We start from the raw sequence: 19,449 nt of genomic DNA on the forward strand, positions 1-19,449 counted from the left end.
CCTTTCTTTCTTTTTGTAATTTTAATATTCGCCTTCGACTCTCATCTCGAGGAATATCGAATATCTAGTCTGCCATTGAACAACGGTGATTCGGCATAGAAACCCGCGATGGGGTGACTGGGCTGCATGATCGCGTCGGTGCATCCGATCATCGTATCACCTTCTCCTTTGGAGCGACTTCGCGACGGGGTCACAACGGCAAGGCAGTGGGGCCCTCTGATGAGCCGCCAAGAATTCTACTCACATCAAACTGGCGCTGGGAAAACCTGAAGCACCCGCCCTGGTTGTTTCAGAGGGTGGGCGCTTACTTGCAGCCACTGAAACGAGGGGGATCGGTTCCACTGAGAGACCGTTCGAGATGCTCAATCAAATGGACAACTTCTTTGTCTGGGTTTTTCTCCGATCCCGTCCAGCCCGGTTTTGGTGGCTGGAGCTGATTCCTTCGGTGTCGCCTACAAGGAAAAGGGCCGGTGATCATCCTGGGATTGACGAAGCGACAGATCAAATGGGACTCGTCCAAAAAAAACAACATATCCACTATACAGCTTTTTTCTCTTTCTCTTTTTTTTCCCCTCTGTTTGCAAGCGACTTGATCCGAGGTTCCCCTGCCGAGGTGGCTTCGGACGCTACTGCATGGAGAGCATGACGGTAGATGAGCCAATTTCTAGGGTTTTCTTCGTGGTACTCTCGGAGGATATTTTCCCTCCCAGCGCCCTATCTGGTCTGGACATGTCATGTAAAGATCAGCGCATTCCAGACCCCGTCCGACCGTGTCATGCCATGGTCTTCCATGGTTGAAGACGATGGGAAGAGGCGAAGACCAAAAGCTTGGCGCAACCAACCTTTGGACGGGAGGCTAATAAGACGCGCCAAGCTCTGCCTCATCTACGGATGAAAATTCTTCTCTTTGCTAAAATGAAAAGACCCGCAGAAGACATGGTTAACAGCAAGGTGCCGGTGGAAAAGAAAGGGAAAAAAAAGGAACAGAAAGGGTCCGCACAAGATGGGTATGCAACAAGGATTAAGGGCATGGTGTCTCATCCTTCGACACCCCATCGGATTGATCCCAATTTTCCGGGTCGTGCCTCGAGGCGAACGAACGTGCTTGTGCTTGTGCTTTGTCTGCGGGGAACTGCCCGATCGAGGATTATACATGTCCCAGCCCTGGTGAAATTGGGATGCCAATTGCAACCACGCACAGAGACAGACTCTGGACGGCGGTTTCATACAAACAAAGAGCTCCCCTCTCCCTCGGGCTGACTAGTACGGTGGCACTGTCTACTGCACAGCCTGATTCGTGTCCCGGTTTGATCGCCCAGGCTGAAACAATCTCGAAGTTGTAGTATATCAACTCTTGAAAGGGTAGATGGTGGGGGCGGCAGTCGATCGACTTCATATGCTTTTACAAGAACTTTTCCTAATTGCCCTTCTGCAGGAGGTAAATCAAGTGCTTAAACGAGGGGAAATAAAATATCAAGTATCGACGATCAGTGTGGCGAGTCATGTTGGGAGGTTGGAGCCAACAGTTCCTGTCAGGGTTTCTCATGCAAGCCCGAAGTTCGATCTGATCTTACTCTGAGCAATAGGTGGGCTCCAAGGCTTCATAGGTATGAATTCTAACGGCAAGATTTGACAGGGCATGTGTCCCTTTCAGGCCGCGATGTTATAGTCTGGTCGGACAGAGGACAGGAAAATAATCAAGTCCGGTCCAGCAATATATTCAGAAAATGACTCTTGGTATGTGCAGAAATGAATGCTATGTTCAGTTGTCCTCATTTACAAAAACTGGACATCAGACCGAGTCAATGCTCTTCCTCCTTTCAATAATAGCCTCCTTCATGAACGGGCTTCGGGCTCGGATTTCCCGACCCCAGACAAGAACCAAAATCGGCGCAAACGAAAGTGTCAGCGAAATAAAAGCGAGAAGCGTACTGGCCCACTGGAACCCCAACTGGGAGTACATGCTCATGGCCGCCAGAGGCAAGAACCCCGAGAACACATTTTCGCCCGCGGCAATCAGCCCGATCGCACTGCCGGCATATTTGCTATATGCGTCGACAACATAGTCGGATATCCCCGTCACGACAATCACACTCCCGGCGCCAGCCATGGCTAGCCCAACTGCCGGGGCAATCCAGGGAAGATCCGGGTAGGAGGTCCAGGCATAGGTGAACATGCCGCCGGAGATGCCGAACATGCCGCCCAAAATCGCGAGATAGAGTCTTGCTTCGGGGATCGGGGTGCCGGGGACTTCGGTGTTACGCGAGGCCGAGTTGAAATATAACTTGCCTGAGAACAACGTCCCGACCCAGCCGATGCATTCGCCGATCACAATGGCCGCCTGGACGTAGCCGGCCTGCGAGGGTGTCCAGCCATACAGCCCTGCAAAGACCTGCTCCACGGACTGGGTGAACAGATACAGCGTGCCGACAGTAAAGGCAGACCACAGTGTCGACACAAACACCACCGACTCGGTGAAGAACAGAACTACAGGCCGTGTTGCACTGCGTGCCACGATCCGCAGCATCGAGGTCTCCTGGCTGTCAATCTCGTGCTGGCTATAGGCCTTCTTGCCGTTCCGGCGCAGCACCCTGGCACGCTGGGCTAAAATGGCGATTCCTCGGCACTCCTTAAAGAAAAAGAAAAAGACGGGGAAGCAGACCCCGTGCCACATCAGCTGGATGTAGCCGATCCACCTCCACGACAGAAACTGAAAGATCGGCGACCCAATCACCGGCCCGACACTACTGCCCGCCAGGTAGGTGAGGATGTAGATGCTCACGGGCATATTGCGAGACCGTTCGCTGTCCCAGACATTCCCGATAACGGTAGCCGCCGTGTTGGCTAGGATGGCGACGCAACCGCCCGCGAAGAACCTCGTCACGACCAACGCGGCGAAACTCTGTGCTACGGCCTGTGGGACGACGAAACAGAGGAAGATCGCGTAGGTGAGGAGGAAGACCCACCGCACGCCGAAGTCTTCCATTAGCGGCATGACGAGCATCGAAGAAAATGCTCCTCCAATGGCCCAGGACGTCACAGGCCAATACGAGTGAGGGAAGCTGGCGTCTGAGATGCCGAAATGCTCGTTGATGGCTTCATGGGCTACGGTGATGATCGTGCCGTTCGTCATGGTGATGAAGGTCGCGAACACAGACAAGACCGTCAGGGTCCATTTCTGACGCAAGGACCAGTTGTAGGGGTTTCCGGGGTCGTCGGGTCCGTCCCAGGACACGATGGTGATTTTGGCTCTGGGGTCATGGTGATCTGGGGAATGTGGTCAGAGATGCAATCGATCACAATGTTCTTTCGTCTATCATACCTATGGCCTGATCTTCGTGACCCGAGACATCACCTCGTGAGAAAACCATGCCTCTTTCCCAGGGAATCTATGAGATACCCAGACTTCCTAGCTTCCCCAGACCACCAGACACGATAAGTTCGGGGTATGATCTCACCTCTCCGTCGACGGATGATCTCACAGGGCGCTATAGATCTTCAAAAGAAAAGTTGCTAGCCACCACATACAACAGAATACAAAGAGAAATCGACGATATAAGAGGAAGAGAAAAGTTCTGTGTGATTCCATCGCAGAACGTGATCGGCTGCGCGCCAAATTCGGGTTCTCCAGAGAGTCACCTTTTCGGGCTTAGTGGACCAGAGTTGCGAGCGGATCCGCTCTTTGAAGTCTTCGCTAAATACACTCTTACACTCTTCAGATGTTCTGATTTCTCCACAAGGATTGCTGCACGTCGTGATAAGTGCGGCGCTAGCGTCGATCCCTCGATTCGAATATCTCTCGCTGGCGCTGCAATACATATATATTCAAGTATCGTAGGAAGAACCAGCCCGCTTCGCCGCCGCGGGGAAGAGTTTCCACCCATTCTCGCCAATCGTATTAACCGGAATGCTCATCTCCCTCTCAAAGACTTGAACATCGTGCCGGTTCTCCTCCATCGTCGCCTCCGTCGAGCACGACACACCGCAATCAGCCCCATACACACAACGCCCAACTCCACACATCTGCACCGCGGGGACCAGCCCGGACTTCGCGGTGGCTGCAGTGTCCACATATAATCGCCCCAGCTGAGTTTTGATTTCTTCGCGGGTGATGTGATTTGGATTTGCGACCCACTTTTCCGTGCCCAGCAGCTCGACCCGGCCTGAGAGCGCGGGAAGCGCGGCTCCGCAGTGGCCCACGACGAACTGGATATTGGGGAACTTGCGAAAGACCCCGCTGTAGAGCATGCTGATCACTGTTCGTGTGGTGTCGAATGCCACCTCAACTAGTGGCGTGGGAAGCTCTGTTGCAGATGGAGCTATTGCGTTCGGGTGGATGTGAACCACCGCCCGTCGGGCGTTGAGCTCTGTCCACACTGGTTCCAATTTTGGGTCTGCGAGAGAGACGCCATTGTATACGGTCGTGGTTGCGAATCCATCGGGCGGGGTGCGGAATGTGCTGGTGACACGACGGATCTCGGCGACGCAGGCTGCTGGGTTGTCTGTTGGCAAAGCGGCGAGAAGACCGAATCGAGCTGGGTATTTCTCGACGATGGCGGCGCCAAAGTCATTTGCTCGTTTCAGTCGGTCATGGGTTGTTGGAAGAAATGACAGCATCTGCATGCGGACGTTGGCGGTATCGTTGTATCGCAGCACCTCTTCTGCACTCCATGCTGCTGGTTCATTAAGGATGAACTTGGCACGCGAAAATACCTTAAGGCTGTTTTGGGCTTCTTCGCTCGACATTGGAGGTTGGAAGTGACCGTGGATGTCGAGCCATCCTGCAGGCGGTGGTTGTGCCATTGTTCTTGTGCGATTTGATGCCACAGATCTGAATGAGCTTTACTCGGTCATATCTGGAGTGCAAATATTCCAGTGCGGATGTAAATTATCAAGTCGGATTTAAGGAGTCTTGATCTGTCCGTGATGATTTTATCAAATTATTCCAAGCACTTCTTGTGTTCTGGAGATAACGTCGGTCATCGGCGTTATCTCCGGGACTTTCCAACTCCCTTAATCAACTTCCCTTTTGAAGTTCTACTACTTTCCATGTTGATTCTAGCTTCGATTTCGAAAATCTGAGGCTGTCGTCTTGAGTACTACCTATTCTTTGGGTTACTTTCCCCGCAGGCCCAAGTAGAGACGCCAGCAGATAGTGGGTCTGGATTTGTATGTGTGAACAAGGATGGAAAAGGTTCTGACATATTAAAGCCAAGTTCTACTCTAGAGCGATATGTCATCTTCTAAACTCAAGCCAGAGCCCTTGTTTCTCATTCAACCACTACAAAATACTGTGCATTATCCATGGATATGAACTAAGCTCAGTCAATTGAAGCACTACCGAAGGAGTGTAAAGGTAGTGAGTAAAAAACACGACATGCACGTCCTCAAATCAACAATTCATATCTGCTTTCCCATTCCAAACAGAAGAATTTACCAGCGGCCATTCTCCTTCAAAGGACAACAGTGCGACGACTAGGAACAAGCCGAAACCACCGCTGCAGCCCCAAACTGGCATTTAAATGCAGCACTTCCAGCTACCATCACGGCACCCAAAGTCCCAGAACACGCTGCGCCGGTCCGACGGGCAGTTGGGCTTGTAGCACATAGCGGGCTTGCTCTTGGTACCTTGCTGGTAGCAGCCCACAGCTCTGGCTTCGAGCGCCTCCGATTGCTGGGTAGGCACCTCAGACTCGAGGCCGGACTCGAGGGCCAGGGTTTCTGTGGTGGTTAGTATAGAACAGCTTGGGGACTGTTGCAAGGGGACTAACGCTGGGCAGCAAGTCTAGGAATTAACGATGTTAGTACATGATCACTTCACATAACCATGTTATCGAGTAACATACCCGAGAATGACAACGGCGACAGTAGCAAAGACCTTCATGTTGGCAGAGAATAATGTTCAGAGACTGGTGTTCGGGTTGAGTGATTGGAATGCGGTGCCTGTTGATCACAGTTGAAGAGGACGAAGATCAAGCCGATCAGTGGGGGAACCATGGGGTATTTATAGTTGACACATACTTCATTTCATTATCTCACACTCTCTATCTTTACGGGCATTGGTATACAACTCTCTCTAATCATGAATACGAGCACCCACAACTGAGAGTAACCAATTTGAGAGTCTTCGTGGGTTCAAAGACCGACGGAAATGCAACAAAAGCCTCCACACCTCGTATCGGGTCTTAGGTAGTAGACCCTGGACGTGGACTACTTGCCTTTTTCGGCTGTGTTTTTGAAGATCCTCGAACTTCCTCCTTAACCGCAGTTCGTATATCAATGCACCAGGCGCCATCATGAATGTTTGTTAGAGACATTCCTGCGGCGGCATGTCCAGATGGTCTTGGCTATACAACCGTAATGATCATAAGACCTAGGGCTGTTTGATGGTCTGGAGATTGAACATCCAGGCACAGGCAAGGTGCAAAATATAGGAGAAAAGAAGTTTAGAGGCTATTTACATCATTCGATGAGCTATTGGCACGAAGATACCGGCCTTATTTCCTACTCAATATTGAGTACACATCAGACGGTGAGTAGAATGCCTTGGCGTGACCAATCTCTCAATATCTCTCAACTCGTACCCCCCTGGCTATCTTCCACTCTTTTTTTTTTTTTTTGCAGTTATGCATGCAGAATGTGCATCTTTGAGAATGCAGCTGAAGAAATGTAGGAAATCAACAGTGCTAAGGTTACTTCCGAAAGTTGGCTAGCTCTGGGCAGTACCAACACCTACAGTGGCTTGAACTCCCGGGGTTGATAGGCTGCAGAATACGGGGGACACCGTGAACAGGCAAGGAACACTGCAGATCACCCGTGTGGTTCGAGACAATTGGTTTGGCGGCAGAAAAGCCAATATGCCAAGGATTACTCGCTACGTCCACGGCATTCTCAACAGCCTCATACTCGCTATCCATACGCGGTATTGACAAAAACACTACATTTTTTGATACTAACTATACAAAACTGAGGGTTTGGAAAGTATTACAATGCTCTTGCGTACTATCTTCATCAATCAAAGCGTTCTCGCCGCCGTGGCGTCTATAGTCCAGCTGCTTGAAATCGATGATAACGCTGAGGGTCTTTTCGGGATATGCTGCCTTTCTTGTCGGGTCATCATATGATCATATGCATATTGGCTTGCCTTGAATACCTAGTCCTTCCAGGGCCTGCATCTACAGCCAGTCCCCTCGCTTGAGAGGTGTTACATGGTATTATGCATGCATGGTATTCGAACAGTTTCGATTCCGTTCTCATTGGTGTAGATTAGCTATCAATCCTTCAAAGAGGCAAGAGAAAAGCTATGCCACTCGGAGAACCAATTATTAGGAGATTTATCCGGTCAAACACGCCGCCCAACGACCTGCAGATAATCTTTCAACGGGTGTGGAGGTGGTTGAGCCTGTTCCGGGACAGGGTCTGCCTCCCGGCGCATTTCTCCATCGACCACGAGACATTTGACATGTCGAAAACTCGCACGAGTCTCGAGATCCTTTGGTTTCTTTTCTAGCAAGTCTTGCAATTGTTGGTTGGAATATACGCTGATTCTGATGGTGTGGTAGAGATGAGGCAACGCCATGCCATAACAAGACCGACTGGCGCAAGCAAAGGCGCGAAGACTGGGCTCATGCTCGGAAGAATTGGCCGAAATGATCTGGCATATTTCTCGTGGGAGATTGCAGAGATCTACAAATTCCAGGGCGAGAAAAGAAGGACGTGTGAAACAAATGAAAGAGAATAAGAAAGCTAAGAAGGGAGAGGGGCTGGCGGGTATTTATACATGGGGTTCTATGGAACAACGACGATCACTCCAATTTCGGCCCCAACACTACCAAAGTCCATTACTTCCTGACTTCTATACCGACACAAAGTATATACTGTACTTCTCGGCGACGCTAAATAATCTTTCAATATCCCATCCAGTGTTTATCCATGCCACTCTTCCAACGTGTCCTTGAGATTCGTCGGCCGATAGTATTTCTTGTCATAACCTCCATACTGGGCCTCGTTCGAAGGCTTATAATTAAGCTGGTTTGCCAAACTAGCTTGGTTGGAGTAGATTTGATGTTGGTAGGATAGACGCCAATTTCTGTCTCCATCGTATCTGCTCGGAGGTTAGATAACACAAGATACAAGATAACTCAGTCGTGGGGCAAGGACGAGGGAATACTGACTGAAAAGCACACATTCCATATGCCTGTTTGTTGACTTTGTCCAGATCCCCCCTTTTCTCCATTCAGCTTGCTCCAGTACTGCAGGTGCTGATATAGGAACGTGTTGATCTTGACGTTGCCATCCAACTGCTCCCGGACGAAGTCATTAACTCTGTTGATCTTCTGCTCAAACTTGGGCTTTGCCCGACCGGTTTCCCACTACCCTCAAGTTCGACTGGGGTCATCCAGTAGACCTGGGTGTTATCGTCGCAGCCATTGAATTGATTCCAACCGAGGGGGTCGATGTAGTCCGCCTGGCCACCGGGAGCTCTCCCATTCATGGCCCCAAGGACATTTTCGTTGAACTCCTTCGTGTCGTCGGCAGTATTGAAGCCATCCTTATCATTCAAGGCTGCAACTTCCCAAAAGTGCGCCTAACCATCAACCGGCAATTAGTCTTGCAATGGGAAGAATCAACTCGAGGAGTAAGACCTAGTCACTGGTTCGAGGCTGATAAGTTTCTTGTTTTAAATCTCGGGATGAATTTCCTCCGTAAAAAAAGGTATACAAATAAATAACATCAAACTCGAAAGAGAGGCAAAAAATAAAATAAAAATACAAACGCATCTGATCAAGAAGACATGGTCCTGGATCAGAGCTCTTTCACCTTTTTGAGGATGTACGGAAGAATTCAAAGATATCAACCTTTAAAGGATCATAACCATAGACATGAGGGCGCCAACAGAGCCAGGCGTCCCCATCAGCATCAAGCCGCGTTGGTAGTGTATGCCCAGGAGATACACTATAACGAAAAAAATCGGAACATATTTGTTTGTCTTGCAATAGACACACTTTCCGTATCTGATCACCCAAGATACTTTTTCTCTGTCCTTCAGGAACTAGGGGGGGGATTGAATTTAGAAATTTTAAAAAATTAGGACAAGAAAGAGAAAGAAAGAAAGAAAGAAAGAAATAGGGTGAAAGGAACCTTTTCTAACGATCATTCGAGGACTGACCCTGTATATCTCTTTGCTTCTTGGTAGGTTTTGACTATATTGCTTGATCTCGATGGAGGTTGATTAAACCAAACAAAAGAGCTGGCTTACATTTTTGCAGAGACAATTTCTTTTGTTAACAAAAGATGAACACTAAAAATATCTGATTTCATTGGCGACAGGAGTTCAAAGTGGTTATATCATAAGTCGCCACACTGTCGCCCATGGGATATCGCTCTCCCCGCACTTAACCACTGGATATATATCCTTTTCCCAACCTCACTCTCTTTTTTCCCAACAACTTTTGTCCGTAATTATCTCCAATAAACCATTCTTCATCCTATATCTAAGGATTTCATCGGCATTCAATCCACTCACACCCTAAAAATCTCCAAAATGGTCAGATCCAGTATTGACGGCAACCCCCTCGACCCTACTTCCATGGACCACCGCACCTCACTCGAGGGGCACCACCAGAGTCAGGCAGAGACGCAGAACCCGAAGGATTCCCACGATTTGGTGGATAGAAATGTCGCCCCGTATGAGATATCTCTCTATATTGCCATGTCTTATCCAATCCATCTATACTGACACCGGGATTCGATTAGATCGCCACAGGCGACGTGCGCGGAACTAGCCCACCAGCATGCTCTCGAGGATCTTCAGAAGAGCAATGAGCACTGGCTTGGACAGGACCAGCTTGCAGAAAGTAAGATTTCCTGAATTTTTTTTTTTCACTCTGTCTACATCTCTTCATTTTCTTCGGCGTGGGTCTTTTATGATAAGCGTGCTGACAATGAACCCTCAAGGTGCCATTCTTCCTACTCCCAACATGGACCGGAGCACTCGATTCAACCTCCGCAAGCCTGATGAGTAAATATCATTCTCCGTGCTAGGGCTCTTGTGAAAGAATACCCTCAGCCCTAAGGCATTTTGATACCGGAGGCGTCGGAGCTGCTTGGAGTTTGGCATGATATCATCCTACCCTCGAAGATATCCTATTTCTCTTTCCAATTGCAAATCAATTAGTATAACAAAATTGTGCATATATTGAATCTAATGTTTTCGAGGCGAATGTGCCAGTGATGTCATGATGATGCTTTAGTTTCAAGGCGTAAATCGGGCTGACGACAGAAGAGACTATTGCGCATCGCCTTTGGATTACCAAATTATGGAATCTCCACATGTTAATTTTCTGTTTGAATCGATTATTCCAATTGCATAATGTACAGACGAACTTTGTATTATATGTGATGTTGATCACAGATCTTGATGAACAAACGCTTTCGAAGACTTCGATCTCGATCAATGAATCTAACTTTATTCAATTAGTAGAGCCTCAACTAGGGGCGGAATGGCTATGCAGACGCTTCATCTGAATCGAAGCAGATTTTGAATCCCACATGCTCATACACTCCCACGTACAGAAGAAGGCCAAAAATAGAGAAGGCGTAGAGCCATACAGAAGCTAGTGCCATACAAACAACATCCTGAAGGCATAACGATTTCTTCATCCCCACTGCTTCATTTTAATGTCTACTTCAGTGACACTGGTAGTCCTCCATTTCGTTCTCAATTTATTGGAGTTTCGTCGAATATTCCTCTTTGGGCGCATCGGTCTCGTCTTCCACATTCGGAGACTTCGACCGTCAATGTTAAATCCGACCGACTGGTTCTGTAGGCTTCTCTAGAGGCATCCATGGACGCTAATATCAGCTTAAAAATGACTTTAAATTTGTAGGAATAGATCCATGGGTTTCCTTTCAAAACAAGGAAAGAAGTCCAAAAAAGACCGTTGTATTAAACCCTCTTGCTTGTAAAGCGATGATAAAGCAGACGGGAGAAGTTGAAGTCTTTCTTTTATACTTTTGGCTTCGCTTTCTTTCATTGCATTTATTCTTTGGGTCTCTCAAAATAGCTCAGGAAATGAAAAAAAAAAAAAAAAAAAAAAAAAAAAACCACAATAAAAGAATATTACAAGCTCAGGTACACGGTTATTTCTATCTAAAGTTCTAGTTTATATATCGTATATCACAAAGAATATGAGGAAGGCTTATAGCTGGATAATCTGTTTCCGCAGTAACGTTCAGCAGCCGATTGATCATGGTATAACACATATGATCAATGAACTTATGCTGCAACTCCCTTTCTGTGCGAGCATCTTTCCCACAGCCATAGGCCACTAGAGGCGGAAGTCTATCCTATGCCTATCCCTACAATGACCTGGTCACCTATTCGCGAAGATCAAACAGTTCAGGGCAAAAGAGCTCTAATTTATTAAGTAAACGAGTGTATGTAGCTAGATACAGAGACTGAAAAGTGGACATTTGACCGGTCAAGCAGAAAGAAAAGCACACCGTCTCGGTGCTCCGATTTCCTCCAACCAAAAACCATGTATTTCCCTTCTCAGATCCAGATTCCACCTTGAATCAAGTCCAGAACAAGATCTATGTGAGGCATCCACACAATCTATCTTCTCAAAGATAGATTTAGTTGGGCTTGCCACCCTTAGGAGGCTGACCGTCCTTGGGAGGCTGACCATCCTTCGGGGGCTGACCGTCCTTCGGAGGAGGGGGGAGGTTGTCCCGCTTGTCGTTGCCATCCTTAGGCGGCTGACCATCCTTGGGGGGCTTGCCGTCGTGAGGAGGCTTACCATCCTTGGGGGGCTGACCGTCCTTAGGAGGCAGCACATCACGCTTGTCGTTGCCATCCTTAGGCGGCTGACCATCCTTGGGGGGCTTGCCATCCTTGGGAGGCTGACCGTCCTTCGGGGGCTGGCCGTCCTTCGGGGGAGGGGGGAGGTTGTCCCGCTTGTCGTTGCCATCCTTAGGCGGCTGACCGTCGTGAGGAGGCTTACCATCCTTCGGGGGCTGGCCGTCCTTCGGGGGAGGAGGCAGCACGTCACGCTTGTCGTTGCCATCCTTGGGCGGCTGGCCATGCGGAGGCGGAGGGAGATCAGTAGAAGTGGGCTCCGGCAGGGGGTGGCCCTGGACGTCGGTGGGACCTGATGATAAGTGTTAGCAAATGCTTCGGTGTAACCATGATTTTCATGTGGAAGTTGACATACGGTCACTCGGGGGAGCACCGGCCACGAGGCCAGCGGCCATCAGAGTGGTCAGAACAGCAGAAACCTTCATCCTGGCAGTGGAAGAGTGGTTGTAACAGGAAAAGATTGAAGTTGTCTTTGGGTTGGAAGTGTTTGAATGAGAGTGATGATGGACAGAAGACAGGACGAAGAACTTCCTCTTTATACCTTTCGACTCGAGACGCTCTGTTCCGGATTCTCCAAAGAATCAGCGCCATCACAACATTGATCCCAGGAATGAGATACTGACGGCAGTGACGCGTCGTGGTCGTCAAGGCTGGTCTAAAATATTAGCTCATTAGGTAGCCAAGAGGTAAATCACCCCAGAGGGCTGAACCGGGCGGCGACTACTTTGGACTGGAATTGTGTCTCCAGAGCTTGACGCGGCCCCATTTCAATGGGCTCCCACGAAACAATCCGTGGATAGCAAAGACCCCTGAATTTAGAATCATCAAGGGTAAGCTGGAGAACTATGCCAAGAACGCCACAATATCTAGCTATTGTAGAGTTCGTTAAAAGTGAATAGAGTGGCACATTAAGCTGTCACATTAAGCTTGTTATCGATCTAGGTACCCGAGGTCTAGTTGAGGTTTGATCTTCGGCAGATGGTGGGTGAGTTTCGGACAACGGCCCCCGAAGCCCTAAGACGAGAAAACAAGCGGGAATTACAACATTGCAGACTCGAGCTATTATGCTCGGGGCAAGCTAATTTTTCTTTTCAGGTTTAATTGGTCAATTGTAAATTCCCCCCTGGGGCTACGATGACGTGTCCCCACGTACACGCGGCATCATGTAGATCCGATCCTTCTAGCACTAAAATCCCCCCCCGAGCATTACTAGAGCAGATCCCAGCCATTATGCCTTGGTACTGAAGCTCGGAAATTGGTATATGATAGAAAGTCTCTTAATTCTTCTAGCCTTATGTGCTAGGGCAACGCGGTGAAGGCCCGGGAGCTGAACATAGCCCATCTACAGCTGTATTTGGATCCAAATGCAGGTCCAATGACGAATAGGTCCACGTACGCGGCGTCATTCTGAACGGATAAGATCTCCATATATCATTTTAACTATGAGGACCTTTCAACTTCCCCGTATAAGCAGGGCAATGAATACGATGAATGGCATCATCGAGACATCCAATTGCTTGATGCTCACTTCCAAAGCCCAAACAATTCCACAAGCCAGGTTTTCTCGCCAATTGATTTGGGTAAGTGAGAATTGAATAGCCCGAAATTTAACCAATTCTTCATGATCCCATCGAGAACATTACCCACACTGCTCCCATCATGACATGAAACTACCTGGGTAACCAATCAAGGTCAAAAGGACCAAGCAGGAAACGAGCTGGCCCCCATCTCTCGTTTTTGGGTCTGGGTCTTCATTGAGTCAGTTTTGTTTGCGGTGAAGCTCATTTTCGCTATTGATCGAAGCCATTAGAGCCGATACTATATATATAGTGTTCTACATAATGGGAAGTTGAGACATCTGCGTGTAGTAGAATCAGCTCTCAAATTAGATACCTTTTTGTATAAAGCCTGGAATAGAGAACAATGGGGTAGATGATCACCCTATCAGAAAGTGCAGACTTCTACCCAAAGAAGTAGTAAGAAATGACTAAAAGCTAATAATACCATAACATATAGGCTCGGAGATATTGTTCTGAGTGGGGCTATCTGCAGTCGTACGTGTCGGCATTCTCTTGCATCTCTTAATGCCCCAAGGAACAGGTAGTCTGTCACATCCCCCATCATGACAAGAGTCAAGCAATCCCGGTCCCTCAACTCCCAGATGCAACCCAGCGTGAGGTGGGCTTCCTTGAATCCTCATTTTCCAAAGACCCCAATCATCACCCAACGCCGGCGCAAGTCAGAGTTCTATTCAAGAATGTCTTCAAAACACCAGACCCAGTGCCGGTGATATTCGAGGACCTAGATGTCTCAGTCAAACTTGGTCCAATTATCAAGGTCACAAAAGCCTTGAACCCTTGGATAACCAAGTGGGTGTTTGGTGACAAAGTTCCTATCCTTGAAGCTTCTGTATGGATGACGCGTGGATGGGAAGCCATGTGTTCCTCTACATGGAGCCCACCCAGGGGGAAACATTGAGATCCTGGTGTGGAAAGCTCGATGACTTGAATAAACAGATGATTCATGACCAACTATGCAACATCGTTGGTTCTTTGCGTCAATTAGAACCGGATCCTGTTCATCAGTTCATCGGTGTGTCCTCAAACACCCCCCTAAAGCAAAACTTGACCAACCTTTACTAGGCCGAACCAACCAGCAGCAGCTTCTTGATTAAGACTTGGAGAAGAAACTAAAAGACGGACCTTTCTTGTTCATCAAAGATTTCAATTACTGGCTCTTTGTCTTGACTCAGTGGTGGCTCCCTCACCGAAAGGATTGCAAGATCCGTATCGACACTTGCTACCAGACGATGGAAAAATCACGTTCACCCAGGCGGACCTTTATCGAGGAAATCTTGTCATATCAAAAGCACACCAGCTCACGTTCTTGCCATCGTGGACTGGGCACAGTCAGGATGGTGGCCTGACTATTGGGAACACTGCACAGCCCTCTACACGTGCTGCTATGATGATAGATGGCGCAGGGAGTTTTATGGTCAAAATTCTATGTCCGTGATTGGATGTACTGGATTTATTCACGGAATACACCATGGCAATAGGTACTGTCTGAATCTTGGACGTAAGAGCTTAACTTGCCCCATCGGCTGCAACAGTAAATCCCTGTCCCTGGAATATCTCGATCATCTCCTGATGCTGACTGTCTGTGACCTTGGCCAGTAGTTCATCCGAAACCAATTCATGAAATCCTGGCTCAGGAAGCAAGACCTCCAAAGCCGTGATATTCCGATGCTCGATGGCCGTGACAAGCATATCCTGGGACGGCCGAACACCCTCTTCTATCTCCAGCATCCGCTTCAACAAAACTCCTTGCCACTTCTCAAACGCAACCAAGACATCCTCTTCAGTTAACTCCAGCGGAATACTCGAGTACAAGACGCGACCAAATATCGCAGAGCCGTTTTTCTTGCCCATGAGAGCATCCGCCAGAGCCCGATACAGAGTGAGCCGACCAGTTCTCTTGGTCAATAGGAAGCACGATATCCTTTCTTCGTCATTCAGACTTGTACAAACAGCGTTGACAAGCATCTGCGGCGTCGGCACAAGGTTGGGGGAGTAGTCCCAAAGAAACCGTATCATCTGGGCGCCGAAGTTAATGTTTCCTGCTGCGCCCTCGAGCATCTCGCAGGTCTCGATCCGATCTAGCTGAGTTTGGTTAGACGTAGTCCCGGGATGGCATGCGGTTTCGATGTCTGGCAAAGCATGTTTAATCGCTTCTAGTATAGAGGCAAAGGCATTGAAATACCTGATGACAGCCGTGTTACCCGAGTAGCCAAATCACTTTCCACTGATTTCACTGGCATTAGCAAAGACAAGACACGTCGATGGTCAACCCATGATCAAAACGCACTTTCTAAATGGACTAGGTCTGCGCAGCGATCCACCTCGACTTCAAGGGAATACATCTGGGCCACCATATCCTGGAAAAAGGCTGCCCTTCAAGACACGCACTAGATGGCTCAGTGAACGGCCTGATTTCGAGGAAACCATGCTACTCACATCCGGTCTTCTCCAGGAAATACAGCTTGGTGGCAACCAGATACTGGAGGGCCGCTCTATACAACCGCACCACTGCTTGCTGCAGATGCCCTGTTACTGGTGAGGATTGCTGGAAATAGATATCTTCAAAAATACGGTACCGTGCTATCATGCGCGCGATCTTCTCGGCGCCCTGTACGGCGAAATCGAATTTTTCCATGTCTTGGGTGGCAATCTATAGTTGTCTGAAAATCCCAAGCCACTGATTTCTTCCCATTTTCACTCATCTGTAGTAAGAAGCTCACTCCCGCGTGGGGGTAGCGCGAGGTGATTGAGATCATACTGCACGACTTGGTTACCAACATTCTGAAACGCTTGCAGTCAACGAATCATTTTCCCCAGAATATCTTGGGCGATGATCTCTTGGCCGTTCTTGCCCGGAACGCAGATTTTGTATCTCTTTTTCAGGCATATTTGGTAGGCTTCTTGGGTTGAGTGGCTCAGTTCGTCGAGGTCGATCCGGTCCGCTTGGTCAAAAGACAGGAGCTGTTTCTCAGACTCATCTATTTGTGCCTCAGCGACTTTCCACAGCGACTGTGGCTGTCCATCCATTGCTACCTTCAAAAACTCACAGTCGATACACACACCAAACACAATCAACAACTCACGCGTCGGTGCAGCTGAGGCGAGGCGGGGCTGAGCAAGGGCCATCAGGCGATCGACATGCCATACTGAGAGAGGTTAGTGGGGCAACATGAGGCTGGGGACTCGTATTGACGTTTTGAATGAGAGAGCTTCAAGATACCGGCGGAGGTTAAATCCACAGGTGTTGGGGTAAGGTTCGAGGCAAGGGCAGGCCTTTAAGGGAAAGAGGGAAGCCATCATCAGCATCGCCTGGAACGCGGCACACATTGAGGCAAATATTTACTGGTCACTTTGATCGAGAAGTCCAGTTAGATAGAAAGGTGAGAGAAGGAGCAGCAGACGACTGCTACTCAATCAGCTTGGGAAATCAAATGCACCAGGTGGAAGTGCATTGCCATTTTTCTTCCATGACGCGCTTAGGAATATAGATCTGTGAAGCGAAGAGAACTGCCACGAATGAAGCACAAACCGCAAGCTTTTCACTAATCAAACCCTTTGCTGCATAGGTAGCTTGGTATGATCAAGATAGCTTGTACTTTGCATTTCTATTTCCACCTAAATATGCCTCTATTCACCGTGTTCTCTCGAATCAACATCTGAGTCAAAGACTTTCTTTCCCCGATACCACGTCTGGCAAACACTTGCTTCGAGAAGTGTATCTAGTGTCCACTGCATGTCGACAACCAGAAAGTCCGCACTCAACCCAGATTTCAAACTCCCGGTCCATGAATCCGCAAACCGCGCGTAAGCGGCGCCCTTCGTGGCAGCCGTAGCCGCCTCACCCAAGCTCAAACCAAAATCAGGATTGACTGTGGCCTCGGTGTCACGTTCAAGCGCCGACCGTCTGGTCGTAGCATTATACAGATTAGGGAATGGAAAGTGACGAGCAGTGGGAGCATCGGTACCGATCGCAAGAGGGGCTCCCCCATCCAGGAACTCTTTATATGCAAACGCTCGCTTACAGCGCTCGGGACCAACTAGTCCAGGCCAAGCTTTGAATAATGCAGGATCAGAATGAACTGGTTGAACTGATGCCGTGATTCCCAGCTCGCCGAGCCTTTTAGCATCTTCCGAGGTAGTGAGTTCGAGATGCTCGATCCGATGTCTCCTTCCTGGCGTGCCGACCTTCGAAAGCACGTTGATTGCCCGATGGATTGCCTGGTCGCCAATCGCGTGGATGGCGCATTGAAGTCCGGCTGAATCTGCAAGTTGTACCACTTCCTGCAGCATATCTGCCGGCCAGATAGGCTCGACTGGATCGGACTTGCCTGTATATGGCTGTCGCAGGGCAGCGGTACATCCATCAACAACCCCATCGCAGATTATTTTGATTCCAGCGACGCAAAATTCGGGCTGGGTGAATTTTCGCTTCAGTTCAATAGCACGGTCGACATAGCGGAAATTCCCTCGCTGATTATCTGAGAATGGAACCAGCCAGTGGACAGCAATATGAAAGGGAATATTCTTGTCCCGGCGATAGAAGTTTAGAATCTCCCATGTCCCTTCGTCCATGGCCATATCGACGAGACCGGTATACCCTGCAGCAGTGTATGCAGCAACGGCCATGTCCAAGGCACTCAGCTTATCCTTAGTTGAAGTAGTGCTTTCTAGATACGGCCAAGCAAGATTCATCAGTGCCGCCTCGCTCATTAACCCTGAGGCTCTTCCATTCTCATCACGATGGATAGAGCCCCCGGGCAAATCTGGAGCGGAATGCGCTTGCATCTCGTCGAGCGCGGCCGAGTTGCACCACATAGAGTGTAAATCGAATGAATCGATATAAATAGGACGCGGGTCAATGTCGTCCAACATGGTCGCCAGTGCGACTCCATCAGTAGAAGACTGAATCCAGCCTCGACACAGTATACGTGGAACGAAAGGATGAGATGTAGCATAGGACTTGATGGCCTCGCGAATTTGCTCAAGAGATGTGCAGGCGATCAGGTTGACCTTGCGTAGGGACTGGCCGTATTGCAGAATATGCACATGGCCGTCGATGAAGCCGGGAAGCACAATGCGTTCTTGTAGATCGATTACATTGGCATGCTCTGGGACTTGAACATTTTCCAGAGGGCCGACGTAGGCAATTCTATCACCCTCAATGATCATGCCCTCGGCAAATTCATTGCCGTTGCCGGCGGAGGACTGCGAAGGTGCAAAGATTCGACCGTTCTTGAACACACTGGTCATTTTGACGGTTGCCCAAGCTCTGCTTCTGCTGTACAATTCAAAAGCCCGGGCTCTGATGTGGTCTGAGTGGGATTATTTATCGACTGCACAGGAGACTGGCGAAAGACACCACGATCTCTAGGAGTTTCCTCTTGCAATTATGAAGAGGGGTGGAAGTTTGGACTTTTTGCCGACAAGCATGTTGGACGGGGCCCAATCTGAGATGCCTTGGAGAACAGAATCGAGGCTTCTGGTTGGTGTAGGTGCGTAGCCGACGTTGCATCACCTCAACGGCACAGAATGACGCGATTGGCCGGCGGCATTGTATGTGGATCGTAGTGGGAGATCAACAATGAACTACCAGAAGCCTTGATGGGTCATTCGTTTCACTTAACTGCGAAGCAGACACTATTCAAGAGCTTTATATTTCAGTTCTTTCAATTCTACTTTTCTATCTAGGCAGATGTTCACAGCTAATGCAATTAAAATAAAAAGTGGCCTACTTTCCTAATAATACTCAGGTAAATATATCTCACTGAATTAATTGGTGGGAAGTGCTGGTAGATCCCCAGAAACCGCGGGGATGACCATCTTCACTCAACAACGAGAGGAAGGAATTGGGCGGGTGATGAAGAAAGCTTCAGTAGATCATATTGCTTACCCCCACCCTACCGCATAATCTACACAACATTCCCCCTCATTTGAGATAGCCGAGGTGCGATAAGCTCCCCCAGACTCGTTTCCCTATTGGTGGATGCTTCAAACTTCCCTTTTGGGACA

The 19,449-nt window shown here is 48.8% G+C and overlaps 10 protein-coding genes across 10 annotated transcripts; 2 read left to right on the forward strand and 8 right to left on the reverse strand.

The window, feature by feature from the left end:
• Positions 1-1,792: 1,792 nt before the first annotated feature.
• NUU61_002338 (uncharacterized protein) lies at positions 1,793-3,371 on the reverse strand (the record flags this gene model as incomplete). The annotated part of the gene is made up of 2 exons (XM_056652920.1): positions 1,793-3,267; positions 3,323-3,371. 2 exons carry the CDS (start codon positions 3,369-3,371, stop codon positions 1,793-1,795), a joined length of 1,524 nt encoding a protein of 507 aa, XP_056513987.1.
• A 454-nt stretch (positions 3,372-3,825) lies between these two features.
• Positions 3,826-4,803, reverse strand: NUU61_002339 (amidohydrolase family protein; the record flags this gene model as incomplete). Its single annotated transcript, XM_056652921.1, has 1 exon — positions 3,826-4,803. One exon carries the CDS (start codon positions 4,801-4,803, stop codon positions 3,826-3,828), a length of 978 nt encoding a protein of 325 aa, XP_056513988.1.
• Positions 4,804-5,518: 715 nt separating this feature from the next.
• Positions 5,519-5,884, reverse strand: NUU61_002340 (uncharacterized protein; the record flags this gene model as incomplete). Its single annotated transcript, XM_056652922.1, has 3 exons — positions 5,519-5,721; positions 5,772-5,785; positions 5,847-5,884. The coding sequence occupies 3 exons, from the start codon at positions 5,882-5,884 to the stop codon at positions 5,519-5,521; spliced, it is 255 nt and encodes an 84-aa protein (XP_056513989.1).
• Positions 5,885-9,544: 3,660 nt separating this feature from the next.
• Positions 9,545-10,025, forward strand: NUU61_002341 (uncharacterized protein; the record flags this gene model as incomplete). Its single annotated transcript, XM_056652923.1, has 3 exons — positions 9,545-9,687; positions 9,757-9,857; positions 9,958-10,025. The coding sequence occupies 3 exons, from the start codon at positions 9,545-9,547 to the stop codon at positions 10,023-10,025; spliced, it is 312 nt and encodes a 103-aa protein (XP_056513990.1).
• A 1,612-nt stretch (positions 10,026-11,637) lies between these two features.
• NUU61_002342 (uncharacterized protein) lies at positions 11,638-12,285 on the reverse strand (the record flags this gene model as incomplete). Its single annotated transcript, XM_056652924.1, has 2 exons — positions 11,638-12,152; positions 12,216-12,285. 2 exons carry the CDS (start codon positions 12,283-12,285, stop codon positions 11,638-11,640), a joined length of 585 nt encoding a protein of 194 aa, XP_056513991.1.
• A 2,091-nt stretch (positions 12,286-14,376) lies between these two features.
• On the forward strand, positions 14,377-14,875 carry NUU61_002343 (uncharacterized protein; the record flags this gene model as incomplete). The annotated part of the gene is made up of 2 exons (XM_056652925.1): positions 14,377-14,452; positions 14,547-14,875. The coding sequence occupies 2 exons, from the start codon at positions 14,377-14,379 to the stop codon at positions 14,873-14,875; spliced, it is 405 nt and encodes a 134-aa protein (XP_056513992.1).
• A 71-nt stretch (positions 14,876-14,946) lies between these two features.
• Positions 14,947-15,498, reverse strand: NUU61_002344 (uncharacterized protein; the record flags this gene model as incomplete). The annotated part of the gene is made up of 1 exon (XM_056652926.1): positions 14,947-15,498. The coding sequence occupies one exon, from the start codon at positions 15,496-15,498 to the stop codon at positions 14,947-14,949; it is 552 nt and encodes a 183-aa protein (XP_056513993.1).
• A 370-nt stretch (positions 15,499-15,868) lies between these two features.
• NUU61_002345 (Galactose oxidase/kelch beta-propeller) lies at positions 15,869-16,075 on the reverse strand (the record flags this gene model as incomplete). The annotated part of the gene is made up of 1 exon (XM_056652927.1): positions 15,869-16,075. The coding sequence occupies one exon, from the start codon at positions 16,073-16,075 to the stop codon at positions 15,869-15,871; it is 207 nt and encodes a 68-aa protein (XP_056513994.1).
• Positions 16,076-16,236: 161 nt separating this feature from the next.
• Positions 16,237-16,566, reverse strand: NUU61_002346 (uncharacterized protein; the record flags this gene model as incomplete). Its single annotated transcript, XM_056652928.1, has 2 exons — positions 16,237-16,469; positions 16,524-16,566. The coding sequence occupies 2 exons, from the start codon at positions 16,564-16,566 to the stop codon at positions 16,237-16,239; spliced, it is 276 nt and encodes a 91-aa protein (XP_056513995.1).
• Positions 16,567-17,067: 501 nt separating this feature from the next.
• Positions 17,068-18,690, reverse strand: NUU61_002347 (amidohydrolase; the record flags this gene model as incomplete). The annotated part of the gene is made up of 1 exon (XM_056652929.1): positions 17,068-18,690. The coding sequence occupies one exon, from the start codon at positions 18,688-18,690 to the stop codon at positions 17,068-17,070; it is 1,623 nt and encodes a 540-aa protein (XP_056513996.1).
• Between the last annotated feature and the right edge of the window lie 759 nt (positions 18,691-19,449).

Source organism: Penicillium alfredii (assembly GCF_028826965.1).
Source record: "Penicillium alfredii strain IBT 34128 chromosome Unknown utg000004l_segment0_segment0, whole genome shotgun sequence".
In the NCBI taxonomy this organism is placed as follows: domain Eukaryota; kingdom Fungi; phylum Ascomycota; class Eurotiomycetes; order Eurotiales; family Aspergillaceae; genus Penicillium; species Penicillium alfredii.